This window comes from Rhopalosiphum padi, chromosome 2, assembly GCF_020882245.1.
Source record: "Rhopalosiphum padi isolate XX-2018 chromosome 2, ASM2088224v1, whole genome shotgun sequence".
Lineage (NCBI taxonomy): Eukaryota > Metazoa > Arthropoda > Insecta > Hemiptera > Aphididae > Rhopalosiphum > Rhopalosiphum padi.
The window spans coordinates 89,665,981-89,692,911 of record NC_083598.1 but is presented as its reverse complement, the minus strand read 5'-3'; the positions used below and the strand labels follow the sequence as shown (position 1 = coordinate 89,692,911).

Genomic DNA, 26,931 nt, shown 5'->3' with positions numbered 1-26,931 from the left:
ACCTATAAGGTTGTGCAAAATTATTTTTGTTTATTCACGCATAATTGTAATAGGTAAGTTCACGAGATAAACATTGTATATTCTCAGCCCAAAATTTTAAACTGTTTAAAACTAATTTTCGGTCGTGTAAGTGAAAAGTTAAACTGTATTAACGAGAAATTCGGAATTTGTCTTTAATTTTTAAAAACATAGAAAAGTTTTCTAATTATACCAATTATAATAATTATATGCTGTACACGATAAGACCATTTGAATTTTTCATTAACCATAACGGAATAACGCTCAAATACTTAATTAAATCTACATTTTGAATGTCTGTTATGTATACCTAAGTAATTATCTGAGTGCGCGAGCAGTCAAGTATATCAATAATTAATAGTTTTATAAAATTAAGTGTTGAATTTGAAAATAAGTATACCTAGTCTTATTCAAATAAAGTTGTATCATATTATTGTCTGATAAATTTAAAATTTTCTTCTATTGTCTCAGTGCTCTGATTTGTCAAACAAAAGTGCATAATCAACAGAATCAAAGGTTTTTTTTTTAATTTAGGTAAAATGATTTCAAATGATTTTTTATTACTATCCAAACTAGTATTATGTATATACTCGTAATCAGGAGAGATTGATTAAGGTAATTAAAATTGGTACACATAAAAATAAATACAAAAAAAAAGTCTCCGTCCCCCGTTAGTGGCGTCAGTAAAAGTTCAAAATTGAAGAATTCTTACCTCAAATAGTGATGACAAACTAAAGGAAAAAATAATAAAAACACAGCATTATGAAATCAATACATTTTTCGCTCCGCTCAGAACCTAAAATTCCAAAAAATTGAATTTGAATAAATTAATAAATTATTAAAGAAAAAACGGGCGAGGAGGGAGTACAAGTGATGATTCACTCTGTATATTTATATTGTTATGTCTATGTGTATAGGTACTATATAGTTTCTTCAATATCATCTGCACACGAAATTACCAATTTTTTTCACAACATCAGTGCTTACTGCTTATCGTACATAATTTTTGCATACCGCGTGATTCATTTGACGTCCAAAGTCACTTATTATTTTAAAAGCTATCTATTAATTTATTGAAATAATATTTTTTTTTAAATAATTTTAAGTCGTTAAAAATGACCCCTTTTTAAAAAACTATCATTTTCATCGTTATCATTTTTACTTTATTTTTACATTTTTTTATATAAGTTTTTAATTCTCAACCCCTTAAAAAAAATATTTTTTTGAAGTACTGATGTATAAAAGTTGAATTTTGAACGAGTAGCTTATGAAATAAATATTTTAAATTACAGTGATATGAGCTGGGTACCCCGCAAAATGTTGATCTACTATTCCGTCCATATAAATTTTTAATATATACTTATAATAAGTTTATAACTAATAAACTGTTTGTTTTTTATGGATCAATGTATTCCAAATACTATTATTTTGGCTTTAAAATATGAAATTAAAAATGTATGTGATCATTTAAAAGTGTAAAAAACTTAGAATATATAATTTTTCCTTAAAATGTTATTTGTGACGGCTTAAAATTATGTTAAAGAAATATTTTCAAAAACATTAGGTGTTTCTGATTTGATGAGTGTTTTGCGTCAAATGGATCACTCCGTAGATTGTATATTTTTTCTTTTAAAAAAATAAAAATAACATAAATGTAAACGGTATGAAAAAGCTTCGTACTTTTACGCTATAACTATTACTCACACACAAACACATAAAAGATATAAAATATATTATTTTAGTCAAACGCGTTCTTTACTCACCACGTAATAAACGAATAGACCGCGTCACCGCGATCGCGTGACCTCGTGCGCGCGCATTCGCAATGATCACGAACGATAGCCGAACGTCGGCGGACGCGGATATATGTAATATTTTCTGCACTCGAAATATTATTAGGTATATTATTATATATTATGCACTTGCACGCAAATCGCATGTCATAACATGCTCGCGGAAACCGATATCGTATATTGATAATATGTATTATTATTTATTATAATTTATAATATAAGAAATAATATCGCTGTTTATATTAACTTACTGCCTACAGTATGTATTATAGTAACCTGCCCTAGGTGTACTGAGATTAGGTTAGGTTAGGTAACTTAATGATTTAGCTACCAAAATATAATTCCCAATCGCCAAGGTTAGATTACTGTTTATTGATACTATTTTTTTTCCGATAATTTACATAGATTGGACTACCTATATTTGTGAAATTGATTTTTTTTTTATCGACCATTAATGTTGTTTCAAATCAGAAATAACATTAATTTGTATTTCATTTGTATATTAAATAAATATTTAAACATAAATTTGAAGTTTTGCTGTTATAAAAATATGGTTAGATGGAATAAGTTATTTTAAAACACGTAGGTATAACAACTTATAAATTATAATACATAAATAATGTACTAAATACTAATTCAAAAATATTTGAATACAGGATGTAACAGAATACAGAAATAACTTACTAACAAATGAAAAAAACTTTTGTTTAAATCATTACTTTAAAATTTGTTTTTATACATAAATTATAAAAAAATTTTGCTACATTTAAAGCATAATATTTAAGAAAAAAATTTAGAATAGCCAATTTTTAAAACTGATTTTTAGAAAAATGTTTATCTATAATTATTAATTAAGGTAAGAAAGATTTTAACAATTTAAAGCTTATAATATACCCAAGTATAAACTTTTTATAATTTTTAAATGGAAAGGTACATGTTAAAACTTAAAATCTAAATATTTATTTGTTGTACTTTTTATAATGTGGAAGTGTATATAAACTTGATACCCGCGACTATTGATTATAAAATAACTCATATATATCCAATACCACAAATGTAAAAAAAAATATTTCTATACAGTAAACTTTAGCATTAATATATTTATCTGTAGGGTGAGGTTGGCAATACCACCATCCTACACCTCCGACGCCGCACTGTTTTGTGTTTGTGTGAGTAGTTCGTTACGTCTCTTCTCTTCATATGTGCGTAAAGCATATATGAACGTTTTGTTTTACTTATGTATTATGTTTTAATATTTTTATGTCAAATAAAGTTGTCTTTTATATCTTGTGAATTTGATTTATGTTAATTAATAATGGGTCGGCGTAAAAGTAACGCCGCCTACAACTTCAGAAGTGGGATTAACGCGATCCAACTGGATGAAAACCGCGGAGCCGTGCAAACGCACGACCACGATATCGCTGTCAATGGCGACGGTGTTCACGAAGCTGTCATAACACCTGCAATTGTTACACCACAAGCGTGTGGCGAAGGTTCCAATCAGAATACAAGTCCTGACTTGAACGCAATGTTTCAATTACTGATGGAACAAAATCGCATACTTATGCAACAACTCTCTATTTCGAATTCAAAGACGAATAATGAACAAAGTAATTCGTTTTATGTCATGCCGGATTTGAATAAAAGTATTAAGTCGTTTACGGGTCGCGAAACCGGTTCGGAAGCAAAGGATTGGTTTAAAACTTTTATTGGAATGGCCGAAATAAACAAATGGTCCGATGCATTAAAAATTGAGTCAATTCGTGCAAATTTGAATGGTCCAGCTCAGCAATGTACCATCGTTCATCACCTAGCTACTTCGCTTTCGCTAAGAGGTACTTCGATCCATCGGTGAGCAAAATCTTATGGTAATCAACACACAGCCCTGAGCCTTTGACTCTCTTAAACATCATGTTTCCGTTCTTTTTATCAGATCCGTGTTTATATAAACCTCCTGTCACATACGGAGCAGACAACTTTTCAATACTGTGTTCCGCTACTTCTGATTTCGAAAACTCGTAAGAGTCATTTGAATATGATGAAATCTCAATTAATAACTTGGCAACACCTCCTTCATCCTCATCTTCGTCTTCATTATCCTTTAATTCTAAGTCTTCATCTTCATCAAATATCTCCATGTCGTTAATTTTATCCTCGATTGTATTAGACAATGCTTTCTCTTTCTCTCTTCTGTTCATATTACTGTTTACGATCGGACTTGATGTGCTCGTGAAACGTGTTGAGTTAATGCTTAAGTTTGAAACCGAAGTTCTGTTTCTCATCGGAGTAGTGAATTTTCCGCTTTCACGTTCTTCTTTGCGTCTTCTACGTTCTTCGAACTTTACGTCAATCTCGTCTCTCGTCATCAACGTGGCAAAATCGGGCAATATCACATCAGAGCTCAAGGCCGCATCGTTAGCGACCCCAATTTCTTTAGTTGGACAGTATAATGTCGCATCGACACCATCAAAGATCGATAACCTAGCCATGACACCTTTGACTACCTCGAACGCAATACCTTTGGACCTCTTCGGGTTGATTGTTTTAATGCCGGAATCAGTCAGTCTCAAAATTATATCTTTTTCCATAATGTAAACAGTCACAGCAGAAAATTCTTTGACTATCATGTCTATATCATTTCTGTTTTCAATTCTTGTCTCTAATCCAAATTCGATTTCTTCCACCTTGTCGTTCGCCATTTTAATCACATAAATTCCTTTGAACAAAGACGTAGGACATTTGTCGTACACGTAAAAAATGTTCACCGATATTCTCGAAGCCATCTTGGAAACGGGGGACTCTTTTTGGTCCAGCTCAGCAATGGTTTAAAAGTCGTCAATTCAGTTCTTGGGAAAATTTTGAGCAACAATTTACGCGGACATTCGTTGGTATTCCAAATCGTACAGAGTTATGGCACGCATTGGTTGCTAGGACGCAATCAAAGAATGAAGCAACTATAGATTACTTTTATGATAAAGTACGTTTGTGCAGTGAATTATGTCTGTCATTTGAAGAGACAAAAACACAATTATTGGAAGGTTTTTATTCGCAAAGTATGGTTACATATTTATTATCAAAACATCATACAGAAACTGATGGTATGTTCGACGATATTTTAACTTATGAAAGATTAAATAAAATGCGTACAAACCTTTATGGCTCAAATAAGCAAACCTTCTCAAGCAATTCAAATTCATTCATTAAAACTAGTGGTCAAAAAAATGGAAAAAATAACTCAAGTCTAGAACCGGAGCAAACCTTAATCAAACATTGTTTTAATTGCTATAGTCCTGCACATACTGTTATTAATTGTCCAGAACCTAAACGGAAGCCAGGGTCATGCTTTAAATGTGGCTCTACAGAACATCAACAACGAGATTGTAAGCTGAAAATTAACAAAACAAGTCGAGGCACCAGCGAGGACTCAACAATGATGATCGAAATCGACGAGGCAAGTAATCCACCGTTTATGCTTGGTATTGATGTCATGTGTGAGACAACTCGTTGGACCACGGAGGCGCTGATTGATACAGGTAGTCCAATTTCTATTATTAAAGAAAGTGCTATTCCCAAAAATTTAATTGTTATACCTGTTAGTTCTAAACTTTCTGGTATTAATAAAAGTCCATTAAAGGTATTAGGTGTTATAAATACAAAAATATCTGTAAAAAATTTACCAGTAGATTTAAATATCATATTTTATGTTGTTGATAATAATACTATGAATTGTAATTGTTTATTAGGAAGAAATTTTATTAATAATAATTTAATTAAATTAACATTTGATAAAAATTTAATTATTGAAAAAAATGATTCTTATAATGAATTTATTGTTGATGATATCATGTTAATTGATACTGGTATGTTAAATTCATTAAAATTAGATATTAATAGTGACTTATGTGCTGATATACAGGAACAGGTTGAAGTAATATTTGATAAACATTATACTAATGCAGTAAGGCCTATAGAGAAAAAAATTCAATATGAAATGGAAGTAAAGTTAACTAAAGGTCATACACCTATTTATTTTCAACCTAGGCGAATGTCTTATAGTGATAAAGAAAAACTTAAAGTAATAATTGATGAATTGTTAACAAATAAAATCATAAGACCTAGTTTTTCTCCATATTGTTCTCCTATAGTACTAGTAAAAAAGAAAAATGGTAACCTTAGACTCTGTGTAGACTTTAGAGAATTAAATAAAGTAACAATTAAGGATAGATTTCCATTGCCATTAATTGATGACCACCTTGACATGTTAAAAGATAAAAAATATTTTACTAGATTAGACTTAAAAAATGCTTTTTATCATGTTAAAGTACACAATGACTCTGTTAAGTATTTATCATTTGTTACTCCTATGGGTCAATTTGAATATACTTGTATGCCTTTTGGATTTTGTAACAGTCCTGCAATATTTATGCGTTATATTAATAATATTTTTCATTCTTTGGTCAATTCTAATAAAATTTTGATTTATTTGGATGATATTCTTATAAGTACTGAAACAATAGATGAGAATATTAGTATATTAATTGAAGTATTTGATATTATGATTGAAAATCACCTTCAATTAAGATTAGACAAGTGTTCATTTTTACAGACTAAAATTCAATATTTAGGCTATGAAATTAGTCATAAAGGTATCACACCTAATCCAGATAATGTTAATGCTATACATAGTTTCCCTATACCTAAAAATGTAAAAGAAGTTCATAGTTTTTTAGGACTAGCTAGTTACTTCAGGCGGTTCGTTAAAAATTTTTCTATTATTGCTAAACCCTTATATGATTTACTAAAAAAAAATCAAGACTTTGTTTTTGGGGAGGATCAATTGTCAGCATTTGAAAAAATAAAATTATTTTTAACATCTCCACCAGTTCTATGTCTTTATTCACCATTATTAGAAACAGAGTTACACTGTGATGCTAGCCAGTTAGGATTTGGTTCAGTTTTGGTTCAGAAACAAAATCATGACAATACCTTTCATCCAGTATTTTATTTTAGTAAACGCACTACTGATTGTGAAACCAGATATCACAGCTATGAGCTAGAGTGTTTGGCAATAATTTATGCTCTTAAAAGATTTCATATTTATTTACAAGGTATGCCTTTTACAATTGTAACTGATTGTGATAGTCTTAGACTTACACTAAATAAAAAAGACATTTGTCCTCGTATAATGCGATGGGCATTATTTCTTCAAAATTATGATTATAAAGTAGTACATCGTCCTAATAAACAGATGTTTCATGTAGATGCATTAAGTAGAATGCAGAACATTTTAATATTGGAAGCAAATACATTTGAACAGGTATTATCTATTAAACAATCAACAGACTGTCAAATTGTTGCTATTCGCGAAAAGTTAGAAAATTCAGATATTCCATACTATGAATTGCGGGATGGCTTAGTTTATCGTACAGATGGCAAAAAATTGTTATTTTATGTACCTAGTGAGTTAATAGATAATGTAATTAGAACTTGCCATGATAATGTAGGACATGTTGGTATTGATAAAACATTATCATTAATTAATAATTCTTATTGGTTTCCAAAAATGAGGGACAAAATTAAATATTATATTTCAAAATGTCTAAAATGTTTATCTTATGCTCCTAAAAATGGGAAGGCTGAAGGATTTCTACATGCTATTCCTAAAGGTAATCTCCCATTTAATACTATTCATATAGACCACTTGGGTCCTTTTGAAAAAGCTCCTCATGGTCATAAATATATTTTTCTTGTTACTGATGCATTTACAAAATTTATTAAACTATTTCCTACCAAAACCACTAATAGTAATGAAGTGATAAAACACTTAAAAATGTATTTTAATTATTATAGCAAACCTATTCGTTTAATATCAGATAGAGGGTGTGCATTTACTTCAGCAATATTTCAAGAATTTATAAAAGAGTTAGATATTCAGCTTATACATATAGCTACTGGTACTCCTAGAGCAAATGGACAAGCCGAAAGAGTTAACCGCACAATTCTTCCCATGATAGCTAAATTAACACCTACTTTATCTCAATGGGATAGGACTTTAAGTGAAGTTGAGTATACCATTAATAATACAATTAATCGTTCAACAAATGAAATACCAGCAGTATTGTTATATGGTATAAAACAATTGGGTAAACCAGATGATGAAATAAAAAAATATTTAGATTCTTATGTTACACATAATGAAAGGGACTTAGAAAAACTTAGGCAGGATGCTTCCAATCACATTGACAAGGTTCATAAACAAAATAAAACATATTATGACAGTAAACATAAATTACCCACCAATTATAGTGAGGGAGATTTAGTTCTAATTAATAATTATGATGTCACACCTGGTATTAACAAAAAATTAATTCCAAAATTTAAGGGACCTTACATAATAAAGAAAAAACTACCTAATGATAGATTTGTAGTGACTGATATACCAGGGTTCCAGCAGAACCAAAGATTATATGAAGGTGTTATATCTATCGGTAATATGAGAATGTGGCAACCACATCTTGTATAACAGCACAACTTGACTATTTATATGAGTGTTTTTAGTATTTGTTTGCACTTATATATATATAAACAGTTATTTTTTTATGAAAATCATTTTTTTTGTTTTTGCATCATGATTTTTTTTTATACTTGTTATTGTTATTTATGATATTTATGATTTAATTATGAATTATGTTGTCTTACTATTTTATGATATTATGAACAATTATTACAATAATTTATGTTTTATTTTCTATGTTACTTATTATGAAAAATGTTATGATTACTTATGCTATTTATGATATTTTATGATGTATTTTGGTTACGATTATGTTATGTTATGTTTATTAACTTTCTATGTTGGGTTGAGGACAACCCTAAGTCAGGATGGACGAGTTGTAGGGTGAGGTTGGCAATACCACCATCCTACACCTCCGACGCCGCACTGTTTTGTGTTTGTGTGAGTAGTTCGTTACGTCTCTTCTCTTCATATGTGCGTAAAGCATATATGAACGTTTTGTTTTACTTATGTATTATGTTTTAATATTTTTATGTCAAATAAAGTTGTCTTTTATATCTTGTGAATTTGATTTATGTTAATTAATAATGGGTCGGCGTAAAAGTAACGCCGCCTACATATCAGTTTTTATTTTATATTATCCGGTCGCAAGATACAGTTAATAATTCAAAATTCAATCGTAAAAGACGGCGGTTTTGGCTACTATTCACACTTGCCCGCCGTATTTAATATCGTGTAGCATAATCGCGGTAGCCGTAATAAAGCCTTCACGCCATTACTACAACCTGTTCAACACAGTACAACACTGCAGCTGGCCATAAACCATAACTTTTTCTACTGTCAGTCGCAACATCTATAATATTCTATTTACATTTTATAGATAGAGCAGAAGATGCAATAAAATTGTAGACATAATAATTTTATATCACAGATGTCTATATATATTATATATATATATATGTAATATGTATAGTGTATAAATATAATATTATAATATTATTATAAAACACTTGCGTCGTGTCTCGTTAGAAATAGTGATTTCAAGCGCTGATCACGTGTCATGACACATATTATACTGCATGCTGTTAGGCAAAAATATTTGAATTTATTATATAAAACAGTAAATAATTCATATTTCACACTTTTATATTATTATTTATTATCGTATGGCATAATTATATTAATACTATGTTCATTGTAGATCTGATTCCGATATTATACTTGTATATTATGATTATATCTCTATAGCATATTATTATACGTAGATCACACACTAAAACAATGTTTTCGACACAACCATGCAATCTATATTGTAATATACTACTTACAAAATATAAGTCAATATAATGTAACCCCGTAGTTATCGTAAATGTAAGTTCATATAGAATATATTTACATTATTGGTTGTTGGATATTATTAATTTAGTTAATAATCATTTTTTAGGTACTTATATCTGAACTAGTTTTTAATTTGACCACATGATAAAATTGGATTTTTAAACATTGCTTACAAATTAAAATTACTAAATATAATTTTTGTTTTTATGAGAAACTGTTATTTACACAATTCAAATCATTAAAAATACCATAATTAAGTACATAATTCTTAACATCAAAAATAACTTTATTACTTAGCACTATATAATAATAATAAAAAAAATTGATGTTAATTAAATTAATGTGCTTTTAATAAATATATTAAACTATATAAATCCTCCTTTATTTTTCACATTTCTTAATATTGAATTATGGGATATATTTATATGAATTATAATTATAATTTCAAAGTTCAAATTAAATTTCTAATATACATTGGAAACATGTTTTTTGGTTTATTTGAAAGATCGAATTGTAATATTTGGCAATATCTTTCAATATATGGTATCACTCATAAAATATTGAAGTTGACCACCAGTTTTATTATATTATGATGAGATATCAGAAATATGTAGCGAGAAATGGAGAATATTAAAAAATGTATAAACACTGTATATGTATTTTAAGTTTTAAATTATAGGTTTAATTGTATTTGTATAAAAGTATTTATTTATCAAAAGCACTATCAGCCAAGGATGGCAAAATTTTCTGTACTTGTTGGTAATTTATACGTTTTCGATTGATTTTATTTGTCGCGTGAGTCAACTTATTTATAATGATATTTTTTTATGCGTTTTTGCTTACTTAAAAAATGCTTATTGTATAAAAGATACACGTATATAATATGTATACAAATAGCTACATTTTGAGTTTATAAAATACTTTTTTTCCAGAAATTTGTGTACCCCGCTTAGTGATACGGAAGACAGGACCATATAGGTTCTCACAATTACTGTCATACGTTAACATAATTTCGAGAGTAGTTAAAGGTCTATTCACAAATTCATTTTTTCTTAAAGTTTTAAAGTTTTATAAAGTTCCCTTTCAATTTATAGTTTTACTTTTTTTTTTTTATTAAAAATAAATACTAAAATAAACCATACAATCTATACTAAAAAAAAAGGTACAATAGGTAAGTAATTTTGATAATATAAATGAATGAGGGAAACAAAATAATTTGGAAAGCATTCAAGTAATAGTAGTAGGGTAAACGTTAGATTTTAAAAATGTAATATGTAATAAAATGCTAACTATTTTAGATAAATACTCATAAACAGTTAAACTATTTCCATAAATTCTCATCTACTTTTATTTAATACCATTAACTAATGGGCATATTAGTTAAGTATTAATAGTTTTACTAAAGTATAGACAAGTTTCAGTGACGCAAATATATGCAAAATTAACATATGGCTAGGTATAAATTCATAACTAATAAAATATAATATAATATATAGCACTAATATGTCCACAATCCTAGACATATTATTAATATAAATTAAACGAATACTAGGTACTCTACGTTGCAACTTATCTTTAAAGGCATGTATATTATACTACTATTACTACTGTATAACTTTTTAAAACACAATTCGTTTTTGCTCTTGAATATTTTTCAAAAATAGGTTTATTGAAATATACATTCGAAATTAATTTTTGTTTAAACTAATATTGTATGATTTAAAATTTTTCAATTATAAAATGAACGTTATTGTTGGTATTGGTTATTTTAAATTATAATTGAATACTATTTATTCAAAAATTTGATAAAAGATTAAAATGTATACGACTGATAAAATACTGTTTATTATAGTATACACCATACTTAGGTACCTACTAATAAAGTTGTATAATTTTTGTTTCAATTTAAAATGTTTGCGTTTAGAAAAGTAATAACGATTTTTAACTTTAGAAAAAACCGATTTATGCGAATTTTTTTTATATTTTTATACTCTTGCTCCGTGGTTTTACTTATACATTTAATGTTGGAAATAAAATAAAATGACGCACATGCTCCATTACGATGGGGAAAGTGCGTCGTTAAAAATATTTTCAAAGCAAATTTCACAATAAATTCAATGTTTACCCAATTTAATTTCTATAAGGACTATAATTAATGGCTATTAGTTTAACTTAAGGTCTTAAGAAAAATAATAACACCCGTAGCAAAATCATAAATTTAAAATTGTAGACTATATAAAATGAAAAAAATTTTTTAGTGATGCACTTAATTACCTATTCTACCTTTACATATCATGTTTCATTATTATTACCTGTTGTTTAAATAAATTATATGTATTGTGCATTTGTGCATAATTTATTGCACTAAGGTAATAGTTATAATAGTTGTGATAAAGGGAACGAATATTATAATACTTGTGTATTAAAAGCATTGATCGTAGAACGTGGTATGCAGCTAACTTTTAAATTTATAAAAATAAAGTCTATTATTAAATATTATGTTGAACTTATTCTATATTATAATATTTACAATAATAATAATAATAATAATATGTACGACCGCTTACTGGGAGGGTATAATGAGGAAAGCAACCCTTAAGTAAATTATAGGGGACACGCGGTAAGGAACCTACTGGAAAATTCTCGGTATTCTTGTAGGTTAATAATACAGGCCTGCATAATATAACATTTCGAGTGTCCCTGGCCGTGGCGTTTACAAGCATTTTAAAAATCTCCTATTCTACCTCATATTACTCACGACTCGCTATATAAATCGACACTACCATCAAATTTTATCGAAATACTCAAAGATATTTTTCAAATACATGATAAATTATAATATAATAATATGAAGTATCTCAGTTTAGAGCTGTTTAATTGTAATTCGAATATTATAGTAACTTGTATGAACTGTGGAAATAAATAATGTTATGTAATATATAAACAATTTGTAGGTAGTATTGTAATATTATTACTGCTGTATACTGTCTGAATAATTAATTAGTAATTAGATTATACATATTTGAATCAAACTTAACAAATGCCTAATAATTTAGTTCGAATATATAGTTAATTTGATTATAATATATTTATTATTTATTTTCATAACTTAATATTACACTTACCACGAAAAATATATAGTTATAGGTATGTCTTATGCATGAAAAAAAATATCAAAATTAAATATAATAAACTACGTAAATGAATATAATTATTTTTTTAAATTATGGTTCAGGTTTGAAACAAAAGTCGAATATTTCGATTCGATATAATAAGTAATAACCGAATCATTTGAGACCGAGTAATAAAATAAATGAGAGTTTGGTTTGGTTGGAGCTCGTTACATTTTTAGCAAATTTTATAGAACCTAGTCTAGATTTAATTCGTATCGTTTTAAAAAATTGAGGTTTGTAATATTAACAAATGATGATCCTTAATTTTTAACGGCTTACAAAAATAAAAAACTAAGATTGTTCAGAAATATGGAACAGAAATTATTCTGACAGAAACAAAGTATTAAAAAGAGTGATTTAGAATATACTTATATAAAAATGGAATATTTGAGTATAATCAATATGATTTTTAAATAAAAACGTGCATGTATGATAGTCATTATTGGTGTTATTGCTTAAACATTGGCGGCCACATTAATTTTGCATAAATAATGATTTATACCAATTACCAGTATTATTAATTATAATAATTGTACGATAAATTTATTTGATATGTACAATATTATTAATAATATAACCAAAAATTCAGCTGAGTGTATCATATGTAGTACAATATAATTATCTAACTAAATTATGATTATATTTTTTTTTAGAATATAATGATATCCTTAAGCATTGTAATTTCATTAATCGTTACATGACGAAGTTGCGGTGCTCGTAAATGTGAATAATAATGTAAGTATCTATTTACCTACCTAAAATTACTTTAAAATTCATTAAAAAATGTATAGTAATATGAATTATACGTTTAATAGTTATTTGTAAAATTTAATGAATCGAAAATATAATACAATATTCAAAATATTATAATACCCCGAATAGTATCACGAATTGAAAGTCATACTATTTCTTTGGATTAAAACTTGAATAACAAAAAAATTTTAAAATTATAAGACAATTTTTTTTTTCAGATTACCTACTTAACTGTTTTTTTTTTATTATGCCTATTAATTATTACTTATTAGGTACGGCTTGAAATTTTAATATGATTTTACTATTATAATCTGGTATTCATTAGTATATTTAAATAAAATATTAATAGATATAAGTATTATTATATATTATAATAATATTTTTATTAGTAGTTTTTTTTTTTAAATAATTCTATCTTCTATAATATGGTTCACTATATATTAGGTGTATATATATAATTTATAATTATAGCCTTTATTTTATAATTAATTAAGCACCATAATCGTATTTATTAGATTTTGTGCTTTATAGTTTATATGTACAAATAATACATTTTTGAAAAATGTACCTTTAGTGTTTTTTTTTCAAAACTATATATGTGCATAAGCAATTTTTTGTTTGTTTTCAAAGACAAAAAAATCGAGTGAACTGTTGCACTGAATAGCAAAAAACGTTAAAAAAATAACGCTTATTTACGTATACTTATATTTATATATAATTAACGCGCGTATACGTTTTGGCCCTGATAAATAAACACACACGCACCAGTGCGTATTATTTCGTCGCGAATTAAGTTCGTTTAATACTGTGCAGAGCTGCAAAACACACACAATCGACCGAGTGCAGTGTATATAAATATATTTATATATTATTATTATGTTTACGCGAACACCCTAGCTATCGCCAACGCCAACACTGTTATCGTCAGTGCGCTCCCCTCGATGTGCATATTATACACCGTGATTTTATCAATGAGAATTGTAATCAATACATCAAAATAATATTGACTAAGCAGTATAGTATTGTATGTTGTGTTATACTCCGTGATAATGTTATAATCATATAATGAACTATACTAGTCGATATTTTAAATCAGAGTTGAGAATTTGTTGCCATAAATAAACTAAGAAAATACGATATAAAATTAAAATAATTTACTAAAAAACTATGAAAATTAAGACAAAAATATTGGCTAAGTATATTACTCTTACGAAATCTTTAAAATTTAATATGTACATTGTATAATGTATGACATATACGAGTAACCAATATATTTTTAATTATTAATTACTATAATTTGGTGATATATTGATTTGATGATGCAGAATTCAGTTTATTTGTGTTTAGTGTTCATAAAAGTATTAATAAGTGCTCATATAGGTAGATTGTCTCGTATTGATTTTATTAGTTTTATAGAATTTCAAATACAAGATTAGATAAATTTTAGCTGTTTGTGTTAGCAGTAGAATAATCATATTCCATTAAATATACAACTCAGTTATTATTTCTTTGAATGAATTTTTTAATCTTAACTTTTGTATATAATGTTCATAAAATCATAAAAATGGTATAGGCAAGTGAGTACCGTTTTGCTGTATATTGGGTGTCGAGTGGAATTCGTTATAAAGTAAATCACTATAATGGATTTTATTAAATTCGAATTCAACGATCATCATTGTATACGATGAAAAACGATTCTAAGCAAATATTGTCTAAATTTTGGTAACCATGGTTACAAAACAATTATTTGTTAATAATAATAATGGATTTCGCGTAAAAATTCTGGGTTTTACTTTATTTATTGTTTGTTTTTTCTGATTATAGAAAAAAAGTATTGGGAATTTTTTATTTTTTATTCAAAACCATGCTCAAAGTGAAAATTGAGGTATTTTTTTAACTAAAAATATCTTGTACTAAGACAAAAAAACACACATCATTGTAAAATCAATACATTGAAAAATAAAAAATATGTAAGGTTCAATTTAAAAATCAAAAGTTGACGGATAGATTTAATGAAAAAATATAATATAATAATAAAAACAGAAAAATAATATTAATAAAAAATATTTGATTTTTGGGTAATAAAACTAATAAGTATTAAAATTCAAAAGAAATATTTTTTAAACAATGAGTTAATGAAATTAAAACAATCAGACTGTACATAATGTATAATATTATATATCTACATTATATAAATATTCTCACACGTGACTTTAGGTACCTAACTTAAGTACCTACATAAAATATAAAACTGAATGCAATCGTTGGAAACATTTTTTTACAAAATATTTCATTTTACTAAAATTTACTACATAAACGGCAATATATTAAAATATTATCATGTTTATGTGTATCAATAAATTTGATAAAATAACTGCATGTGGAAAATATTGGCTTGCAGAACAATATTGCATAGTGTAATTGGTATTAAGTGCCGATTCTATCGTCGTCGACTTTTAAAACAAAAAATAAGGGACGCATCAAATAATAATTTAATAAAAAATAAAAAGGGACATTTTCATGACACTGTCGTTGGTTCGGCGTTCAGATGAGTGAGTTATATAGCTTTGCGAAATAAGAAACTGAAAATAAAACTTTTATCGTATAGATAATCTACTTAAATATCTACGACCAAAATTAAATTCTTTATACCCCGCTGTAAGCTCAAGGAATTAAATTTTTCATCTGATTTAATAATTAAAAAAGTCTGGAAGGTTTGACAGGTTTCAATTTTTTTAATCACTGTTTCTGACGCTTGCTATTATTGCATATACCTATACCAACCTCCTAAGACATTATTATTATTTGATAATATATACCTATATATTGTATTAAGATATTATTTAGCCTAAAAAATTTTTCCCTTCTCGGTAAATCGCGTTAGTTCTCCAACCTTATTTCGTTTGTATTATATTTCACACATTATACAGGGGAGGATTGTTCCAGTGGGAATATCGAAGGTGAGCGGGATGTCTTCAGTTCGTATTTTTAATATTTTCGGCCCTCTCTCAGGGTCATAATATAATTTTTATTATATGATTTTATTAGGTACCCCTCTCTTTAGAGACTAAAATCGGCTTATATATGTATATTATTATTCGTGAAAAAAGTTGAAGTTTTGTATATTTTTAATGTCTACATTTTTTTTGTTTTGATAACCTATAGACAAGAGGAGTACTTATTATACAACTGGCTAAAATTTTAACCACGATAATAGAAACAATATAATATAATTATTGATTTTAAATCATGATCGTCCGTATAATTCGTAATAAATTCGTTATAGACTAAACGGATATTTTCCCTTTCGAATATGGATGATATCGTTTCAAAGTAGAAAATTCAATAATGCAACACAATACCTACATATAATAATAATATGTGTATAATGAATGGCGTTTTCACGTGTCGGGTCAACGGCAGACAACGGTGGTCCAATTTGTACCACTATAGGTATATACGCAATCAGAGGTTGGTTCGTGTAATGGTTAGTGGCGTCAGTGGTTCAGAGGGGTAGAGGCACACCTTAGTCGTTATGGCGGATGTTATCAGTGGCGGCGCCAGGGCCGACTCTAAAACGTCTCATTCTCTCATATATATATATGTGTATATACACAGTCAGGCCATAGTCGATCGACCCATCCAGCTACCCTGAACACTACAAATGATTTAAACAAATAAATAAATATCTATCATTATTGTATATATATTATTTTTTATTTTAATGTTTTACCAGAGTCGTATAATAATGTGTATTATATTATCACGTATACAATACATACATTTATAAAAAACAGAGATATACAAAAAAAACGAAGATTGTAAATGTATATACATATACGCAATAATGTCCGATATTGTAACGTTCAAATATATAATACGACTACAGCAGACATGCGCGAGTATTCTTTTGCAGACGTGACGCCTGTTAAGGAGATAGGTATACACTATATGTATACATGTTTCTACCATAGTACCATATTATAAAAGATGCGCCGGTTTATATATATATATATATGTGTGTGTGTGTGTGTGAAGAGATAGGGGTATCGAAGTGAAGTTAGTTTTCGCGAAAACCGCCGAACGCAAAAATAAGAAAACAGAATTGCGAAGCAATCACCGGTTTTTAACGAAATCTTGATCGTTATTGTTGCAGTAGTGTAAATCGAGTTCCACTCAGAATCGTTTTTCGATTAAATACAATGATTTATCGCGGCTTTTTAAATAAATGTAACAACGACGAGCGTCGCCCGCCCCAGTGTTGCAGTCTCTCGCCCCAAACCGCCGTGCGGTGTCTTACCCGCACACACACACACACACACACACACACTCACACTCACACATATATACGGGTACTTTAACTGCGATTTTTAAACTTTTGTTTCCCATTATTTATTCATTCGAAAGTACAACATTATAACGATGGCATATGCGCGCGGCGGCTAGCTATACTGCGAACACTGATGTGAAATCGGAATTTAAATACCCGCAATAAGTTAACCCCCCTCCTTCCCACAGCAGTAGACGATAAAACAGTAGTAGATAAGTATTTACTGTATTATAATATATATATGTACATTATTTTGTAATATATCTACAGCGAATTTCCCGTTTAAAATTAAAACCGTACAATATATACCTCGCGGGTCACCGCGGTAGATAATATAATATTATATACTTCGAACTTTAGTATTATATACACAATTATACAGGAATATTATTATTATTGTTTTTTATTTTTATTTTAATAGTATCTTATCAATGTCGAGCGTTAAGTCATTGACTTTGAAATTATAATATATTATATTGTTATGAATGTGAAGTATATATTGGCATTTGTCGCGTGTGTCTCACAACGTAATATGCAACGATGAAACGTTCTAACAGAATTTTAAACGTAAAGGGAAATGTATAATACATACATTATATATAAGAACGTATGTTTTCCATACTGCGATGCACTATACATAAAATGTTATAATGTAAACATAATATAATAATGTTATAATAACGAACGCCGTAAAAAGACTACTTTTTTTTTTGCCACGAATTTATAACGACGACGACGGTCGACGAAGAATATAATATTTTTATATTATATCAAAACGATAAAGTAACAACAACAATTTGTTTAATTATTCAAAAGTCATACTTTAGACGTGCGGCCTTTGATTGTATATGTACAATATATTTACGAACACGGTGTGACTTAACTACGCGATACGCATTTCATTTTTATTATACACAAAGAAACAAATAAAATAAAAATTAATTTTATTTCTAAACGCCATTTTTTTGTTTTTAAATTGCAATGCGTTCTTCCCGAGTTACATACTTATTCTTGAATTTCTAGATACGAGAAAGTCGTAACCCATTTTACGACGTTTATCATGAAAATCATGTGGAATCGTTCTAATTATAACTGTCAGCTATAAAGCTATAAAAAAAAAAAATATTAGAATTTCGAAATATCGAATATAGTAACAAATTATGTGCATCAATTTTAATAAGAAGTCAAATTAAATGTTATTTTTATTTGGGTTTGAAATACCTGTATAAATTATAAATATTATTGTTTCTATATTTAGTTTTACATCACAATCAAATTTAAATGTAATTCGAGTTTTTTATTGGATAGTTAATCATATTTTTATTGAAAAAAATATTCTCATGAAGTTTTTGTACTTTAACTGAATTCATTTATTAATCTTAAATCCGTTTCTGAGTTATAACTTATAAATTAAATATTCATTTGTAGATCAAAATATAATAAAATATCTTTATACATATTTTCATTCATTATTTGTTATGTATTTTTATATCATGCTAAAATATATAATTCTATAAATAATATAAAATTAGTATTTTTTCTGTGTATGTGTATATCGTTCATTTAGCAAAAGCATTTGTAGTACCTACTCGTACAATAATTTATTTTAAGCCTTGATTATATTTGAGTTTCAACATTTAATTCAATCTTAAAGGTTTTACTGCGAGAAAAAACCGTAAGAGCTAAAGAGAAATAAATGCGATTAATTTTTTTCCCTTTGAAAATCAGATTACAGTTTTATTTGATTGTCGTTATATTATAGTCAATACCGATTTAATAAGTTTATTAAAACATCATAAAATAAACATACTACAGAAATGTATAAAAAGTTATGAATTATATATTTACATGATTATATACTATATAGTATTAAAAAATAATTAGTAATTATTATTATTTTAGATTTTGAGTGGAGCGATGAATGTATATTGATTTTACAAAGATGTTTTTTTTATAGATGTGTACACAATATAAGTTGTCTACAAAATGCTTCGATTTTAAAAAATGGGGTTGGTTTTAGATATAAAATTTAATCTAATTTGTTTATAATTAATAACTTTAGTACTTGACATTTTTATATTATCATTTTCTGTTTACGATAAAATGTATAAAATGTCTAAAATATTTTGAATATTTTTGAGCTATTTGTAAGTATAAGACATTTTCAATTTTTTTAATTTTTAATTTTTTTATAAATATTAATTAAAATTTATTTATTGGGTAGATATATTTGAAAATGAAATACGAAGCTCAAAGCTCCTCATAAGATATTAATTTTCAATGTAAAAATATGGAAAATCTACGAGTATAATCACAATAAATTTGTATAAGCGTTTAAAGTTAGAAATTTGACAAAATTCATAAAAATCGTGAAAATTAGTATAATATAATATAAGCTTGTTTATTAGTTTTTCAATCTATGTATGAAAAAAAATTCTATCGAGAAGCCAAGTTAATTTTTTATGAGCATTTCAAGTTCAAATGTTTACAACATTTAATATTTATTCATTAAAATTGAAAAAAATTATAAACTATTTTGTAGTTAATAATTTATAAAAACTTTCCTGTTTACATCTAATTTTTGAAAATTTAAAATAAGATTCTGTACAAGTATTTCATACTGAAACTACAAAGTCTAAAAAAATGTATAAAGACAATTATTTGTATACACATTTTAAGTTCGAATTGGATGAAATTACTTATTTAAACGATAAAATAACGATGTTAATTATTTTGTTATAATTTAAAAGTATTATTCATTTATTTACTTTCTTTTATGTTTTATATTGAATTTTACTATTTAACACACCTATAATATTGATCTACTCGATACCTAATGTACAGCAGAAAAATACCCACTTACCTATCTTTTTTGTATAATTATGTTATTTTTTGTGTTCGGAAAATGATGGTTTAAGACTTAAGTGATAACATTATAAATTTTTAAAGTACCTATATTATAGATTTTTTTTTTTATGAGATGTAAAATCTATACAACTAAGCATAAAAGTATGTGTGTGAGATAGAAGATAAAAATAATATTGGAGTTACGTGATTAAGGAGCCACCCATTGGTGACACTTAGCTTGGAGATTAGCGTTAGAGGATTACGTTTGAAGTTCTCTACATCATTTTCTTTTAAGTCTGCAATGAGGATTTCCTGGGAATGACAGGATATGCATGCCTTTTATTAGATAATTTTCATAATTATCAAATTGAGTAAATAAATGTTTATAAAAAAACAGTATTTTCTTCAGCTATTGTTTTAATGCCAAAATCTATATGGAGGGCCACGCTATAGAAATAAATGGTGGTATTTTAGTAATTTTGAAAAGTGTAATATACTTTGGAAAGCTTGAATTTTGTTTAGATTGATTTTTTTTAGTTGAGTCCAATATCTAAATTTCAGAATCTACGTAATTTTTGACATTGTTAATGTGTTGTAAAATGAGGATATGGTGGTTGGAATATTAGTTGTACTTTTTCTTGTATTAATAACTTCAGTAGTTGATTGAATGATTATAGTCAAATTATTTTTACCTCTTTATCGATATCAAAGTTTGATTTAAGTTCAAATTTTGAATTAATTGATCTATTTAGGATAATTTGGAATTCAAGATAGTCAATAAAAGGTGAACATTTCGAGGGGGTTCAATAAGAGCAATAGTTTAGCTGCTTACGCGTGACTGCTATTATAGATTTAAAATTAAAAATATTATGACGTTAAACAGTATATGGAAATCAGATTAATGGCGGAATGATACATCGAAATAAATGGAAAATAAAGTGTCCATTATTTTAAAACTAATATTCTTATAATTATATTACCTTTTCTCATTTCCACGCCTTTAAACTTTAGTGTATATGCAAAATCGATAAATATTAACTATAGATTGGTACAATATGTCAATATTGTAAAAATATTTTTAGTAGTTACATTCAAATAATTTGATTTATTATATATTCTAAACATAAATGCGTAATTTGATGAAGTTTGAGCATACCAGAAAACGATTAAAACATAACACCGTCGCATGCGTTAGGTTATACCAGCTATACGTACTTATTAAAAATTAAATTTCCATGCTTCGTCATACATACCTAATATTAATTATTATGTTTTATATTTTATTTACTACTTGAAATAATTAAAACATTTAGAGATTAATAATATTTTGTTACGCTTGGCTTAGTTTAAAGGGCAAACATTTGTCAATGTTAATTCAATTGCACAATTTTAAAGCATAGCGTTTAATCTCTGAACTCCGAGATAATAGACCTTTTGAAATACCTTCAAAATTCATCAAGACTATGAATAATTACAATTTTGCGATGTTGCCAAAATTACTAATTGGCGGTAGTTCTTGTACCTACGCTATGTTGAAACTTGGTAAGATGTTTAGGTTATTTTTTTTTAAGATTTGTATAGAAAATTATTTTTAAAATGGTTTTGTACAACATAAAGTCGATAATTGTTATGTAACTTAATTTATAGTTCTAAGCTTAAATATTTGTATCTAAAATATATTTAATTAACTTAAAATTTAAAATAATATTTTAAATTATTTCGGCAAGCTATATTTATATTATAATAATTATATTAATTTAAATAGATATGCTACATATATTCGTATATAATATATTATTTTTAATTATTATCGCATACATATATGTATGTGTGTGTTGTATTATATATGATATTGGTGGTCGGTAATTAAAGCTTAGCAAAAGATTATGTTTTAAAAGGTTAACTCTTAATTGGAACTCGGGTCATCAAGTATTTCCCAGATTTTGAAGTTCAAAACAACGGAGGTTATTATTTTTAAATGAGAATAACAATCATTCATTTTTCATAATTAAAAATATTAATTTCTGCCATGAAAGTTAATCTGTTAAAATTCGCTGACGACTGTAATGTACACAACATTAAATGTTTTGATATTCAATGTGTATTTAATATTTATATAATATGTAAATTTAATTTAAATCTACAATGCCTAGGTATATTACCTAAATAATAAATTTATGTCGATTTTAATGTAAAATCAAGGCACTATTTTAACATTATATACAATCAAACCTCTGTATAGTAGACACTTTCGATCGTTAAAATTTTGTCCACTGTTTGGAATTGTCTGCTATTCAAAACCTAAGTACTCTACTTTTATAGTGCGTAAATATGTAAAACGAGAACATAATACATAATGTGATGTTGTATTCAATTTAATTTTATTACTAAAACACATATACATATAAATAAAAATTATAAATACATATATTATACATACATACATAATATATAAATAAATTATAAATTGTACAATGTACATACTTATATTTTTTTTTTTTTAACATATTTAATTTAGTTAGAACAAAATCGGTTAGCTTAATTTGCTTATTATTTTTCCACCTCTTCATAATCTTTTGCGTAAATTGGTTTGCTAAAGTTATAATAGAGGAGAAAATAGAACTGTTTTAAACCTCTATTCGTGAAATGAAACAAGCGACGTCTAAAACCAATGTTTCCCGTAAACTCGTAGTGTCTACGGTTGAAGTTTCTTCTTCTTCAAGCTCGCTTTTTTCACTGTCGGTATCATTAATACTTGTTAAAATTTCAGTTGTAGTATCTATATCAACACCATGAGTGGGAATGTTTCATCCTGCACAGTTACGTAGTTGTTTATTTCGATACTATACTTACTTCATCTTCTTGACTATCTCTCTATCAATGAAACCAGATCGCAAGAAGTACTTTTCGACAGTTTCGGGCTTGATTTGAGCTTGAGCAGTAGCCTCCTAAAATATTAATAACACTAGAGTCATCGGCATCTAAATCAGCAATAGCTGCTTACAATATAGTTTTTTATACAAATTATATTCAGAGGTTGGCGGTGAGACATCATTTAAGGGAAAAAAAATGTTCGAAAGTAAAAGATGAGGACGAGGAGTCGCATATTGTCAACTAAAAGAAGCATTTTTCTTTTGTTTTTAACAATTTTTTTTTATCAAACTTTATTAGCCAGTCTGTCATAATTTCTGTTGTCATCCGGGCCTTCTTATTCCAACACAATTTACGTTGGTTGTTTCCATTTTTAGCTCACGTTTTGTAAATTTTATTTTTATTTGAGACACTATCCACGATTCTTACTTTACATTTTTCAACGACTGTACAAACTCCTATATTGTCGGATTGCCGAAATACAAAAATTTCAATTTTTTCACTGAAGGACAACCTCTTTTGCTTTAATGCACTACTCATCGTGTTGAAAACATATCACTAACTAAACGGACGAAACATTGTTAATCGAATCATCGATATGTTGTTATTTTCCTGCATATTATCGTTTAGTATGTACGAGTATGTTATTAGTATATATTAATGTTTTGCATAGTTTAGGAAATTGAGATTAATTATATGTTTCCCGTAATATTATCGACAACAAAAATCGGTACGGAGGTCATTAACGTTTTATCTAGAATCTAGATATTACTCGTAGGCGTGTGGCATTTTCGCCGTTATTTCATAATTTTTCAATTGAGTTTAACTTAGATGATTAAAATAAAATATATTAATGAAATCATATACAAGTCGGTGTCCGCTATTTAAAGATTTTTTTCATTGATAAGTTGTGAAAATGTCCCCGTTTCCGTAAAAACGTCCGTTATTAGGAGGTCTCCGTTAGAAAAGATTTCACTGTACATATATATGTACTCGTATTAAATAAAATGTTGCAAAATTATCAGTATCTTTAAAAAACATTTATTTTTTTACCAGATAACCAGAAAAGTAAATGAACAAAAATAATTTCATATATTTAGAAAAATGAAGCCTAATCTCACCGGCGGTCCCATACTCCATTGATCACATACATTCAGTACACGACATGTTATCTCCCCAATCGGTTAGGTTATAGCTATAAGCTAATAAAGTAGAATTATATGTAAACATGCATAACTAGTCTAATATTCTGAACTCAAGTATTAACTAAAAATGGATATTCTATTATAAATAGAAATATATTCTATTATTCTTTATTATAATAAAATGTTTCCAATATGTATAATAAAGGAGAAAACTAAACAACATACTCGTACATATATGTACGTAGTATAGTATATTATACCTTACATTATAAAATTGGTTGAATGAAATTCTGGGACTCAAATTGAAGTCAAACAATACATTTTCGGTTATTAAAATCAAATAATTTATTTGTAAATGAGTAGCTAAAAAATTAATAACTATTGTTGTTTGAAGCTTCAGATAAAATAATAAAAATTAAATTACTCCTATAGTGTGTAAAAAGAAATGGTAGTTACTATTAAGATGTAGAATAGCATAATATTATTAATAAATATATTTCCGGCTCTTACGTTTTTTTTTTATCATTATTATTATTATTTATATTTGTTTATATAATAGCTTTTATCGTGACCTAATAATATTGAAGACTCGAGCATATAAAGTAGGTAATATCGTATGACAAAATAAATATTCTTTATTAATAGCAAGTGTGTTACTTGAGTAACGCTACGCTTCTTACCAAAACTGAAGAAACGGAGAAAAAAATCATTAGTCAGTTAGTAAAGCTTCAATATTTTAGCTCAGATTTCATAAAGGTAGTAATAATTACTTGAACTATAATGAAATTGTACTTCTGCTAACTCAATTATATCAATATCAGATAATTTTTAATTTCACTAAAACGATTTCAATGACGTGTATTGTGTATATAATTATTGTATTGTACATAGATGTCGAAAAAGACACTGACAAAAAAAATAGAAATATTTTACACCGAAATATTTTTACAATTAATTAAATGCCTAAACTATAAAGCTTTATATTATGGCTATACCTAAATGAGATTACTATGTAGGTATGAATGTATGATAACATATACTATATAAATAAAACTATATTAATTAATATTATATAGTAGGTATATACATAATGAAACAAATTTAATGTTTTTAAAGTTTGTAGAAAACCGTTTTTCGATTTTAAAATAAATCACGAAAGAAAATTTCAGAACGGAAAGTTTTTAGTTAAAAAAGTAATAGGTAAGTAGGTATAGATTATATAATTATAAAAATAGTTTTAAAATTTAGATTATATAATTATAAAGTAGCTTGGAGACACGACATTAAAAACAAAATTACCACATTTACTAGTTTCGAGTAAGTATAAACAAATTACAAAATTACAAACATAGCTGAGGAAACGAAATAAATTAAACCTCAAAAGCTGTTTCATATAAAACCTTATAGAGTTTTAAATGAAAAATGTTAACACTTATTTTAAGTAATATATTTGGAAATATTAGAAAAATTAATTAAAAAATAATATTTTATTTAACTTGGACATCAAACGAAATTGCATTGAAATATTTAATATATAATTATTGTTTATGTTAAGTAATTATACATTCTGTTTTAAATGGGGTTATCGCTTTGGTGAACACCATGGTTCTTTGTATCAATAAATTTCGAATGAGACTTTGTCTCGTTTTTAGTAGATATAAGTTCCGTTATTTCCATATTATTATCTGTATATATAGGTACGTCGTATGCGCATAAAAGAAAAACTGTATGCAAAAAAAAATTCAAACAACTTTTTTTTTTACTGTTTTACATTGAGTTATTATGAACCAAAGTAAATAGTTATATACAACAGTTTTTGTGTAATGAGCGTCGAGTGACGATGAACAGTTGTCGTCAATAATCATGAGACGTGTCCTATATATGCGTATTGCTCAGTGTATTATTATTAGCGCCTCCATAAGAGCCTTTACCACATAAGACAGTCAAACATTATATTTCTAATCCCTACGTCTCCAAAATATTATTAATAGTAGGAGAATATTACTATACAACTTAGTAAGGTTTTTTTTAGAGTTGGGTCAAGAGTTTTTAGAGTTTGTGTTTGTTCAGTTTTTTGTTTTTATAAAATATGGTCAACTAATTAAACGTGGTCAACTTATTTTATATTGTCGAAAGAGGATAAGACTAC

General features: G+C 27.0%; 1 protein-coding gene across 1 annotated transcript; it reads right to left on the bottom strand.

Moving 5' to 3' along the window:
* Nucleotides 1-3,625: 3,625 nt before the first annotated feature.
* On the bottom strand, nucleotides 3,626-4,594 carry LOC132922152 (uncharacterized). The gene has a single exon (XM_060985506.1). It carries the CDS (start codon nucleotides 4,592-4,594, stop codon nucleotides 3,626-3,628), a length of 969 nt encoding a protein of 322 aa, XP_060841489.1.
* Between the last annotated feature and the right edge of the window lie 22,337 nt (nucleotides 4,595-26,931).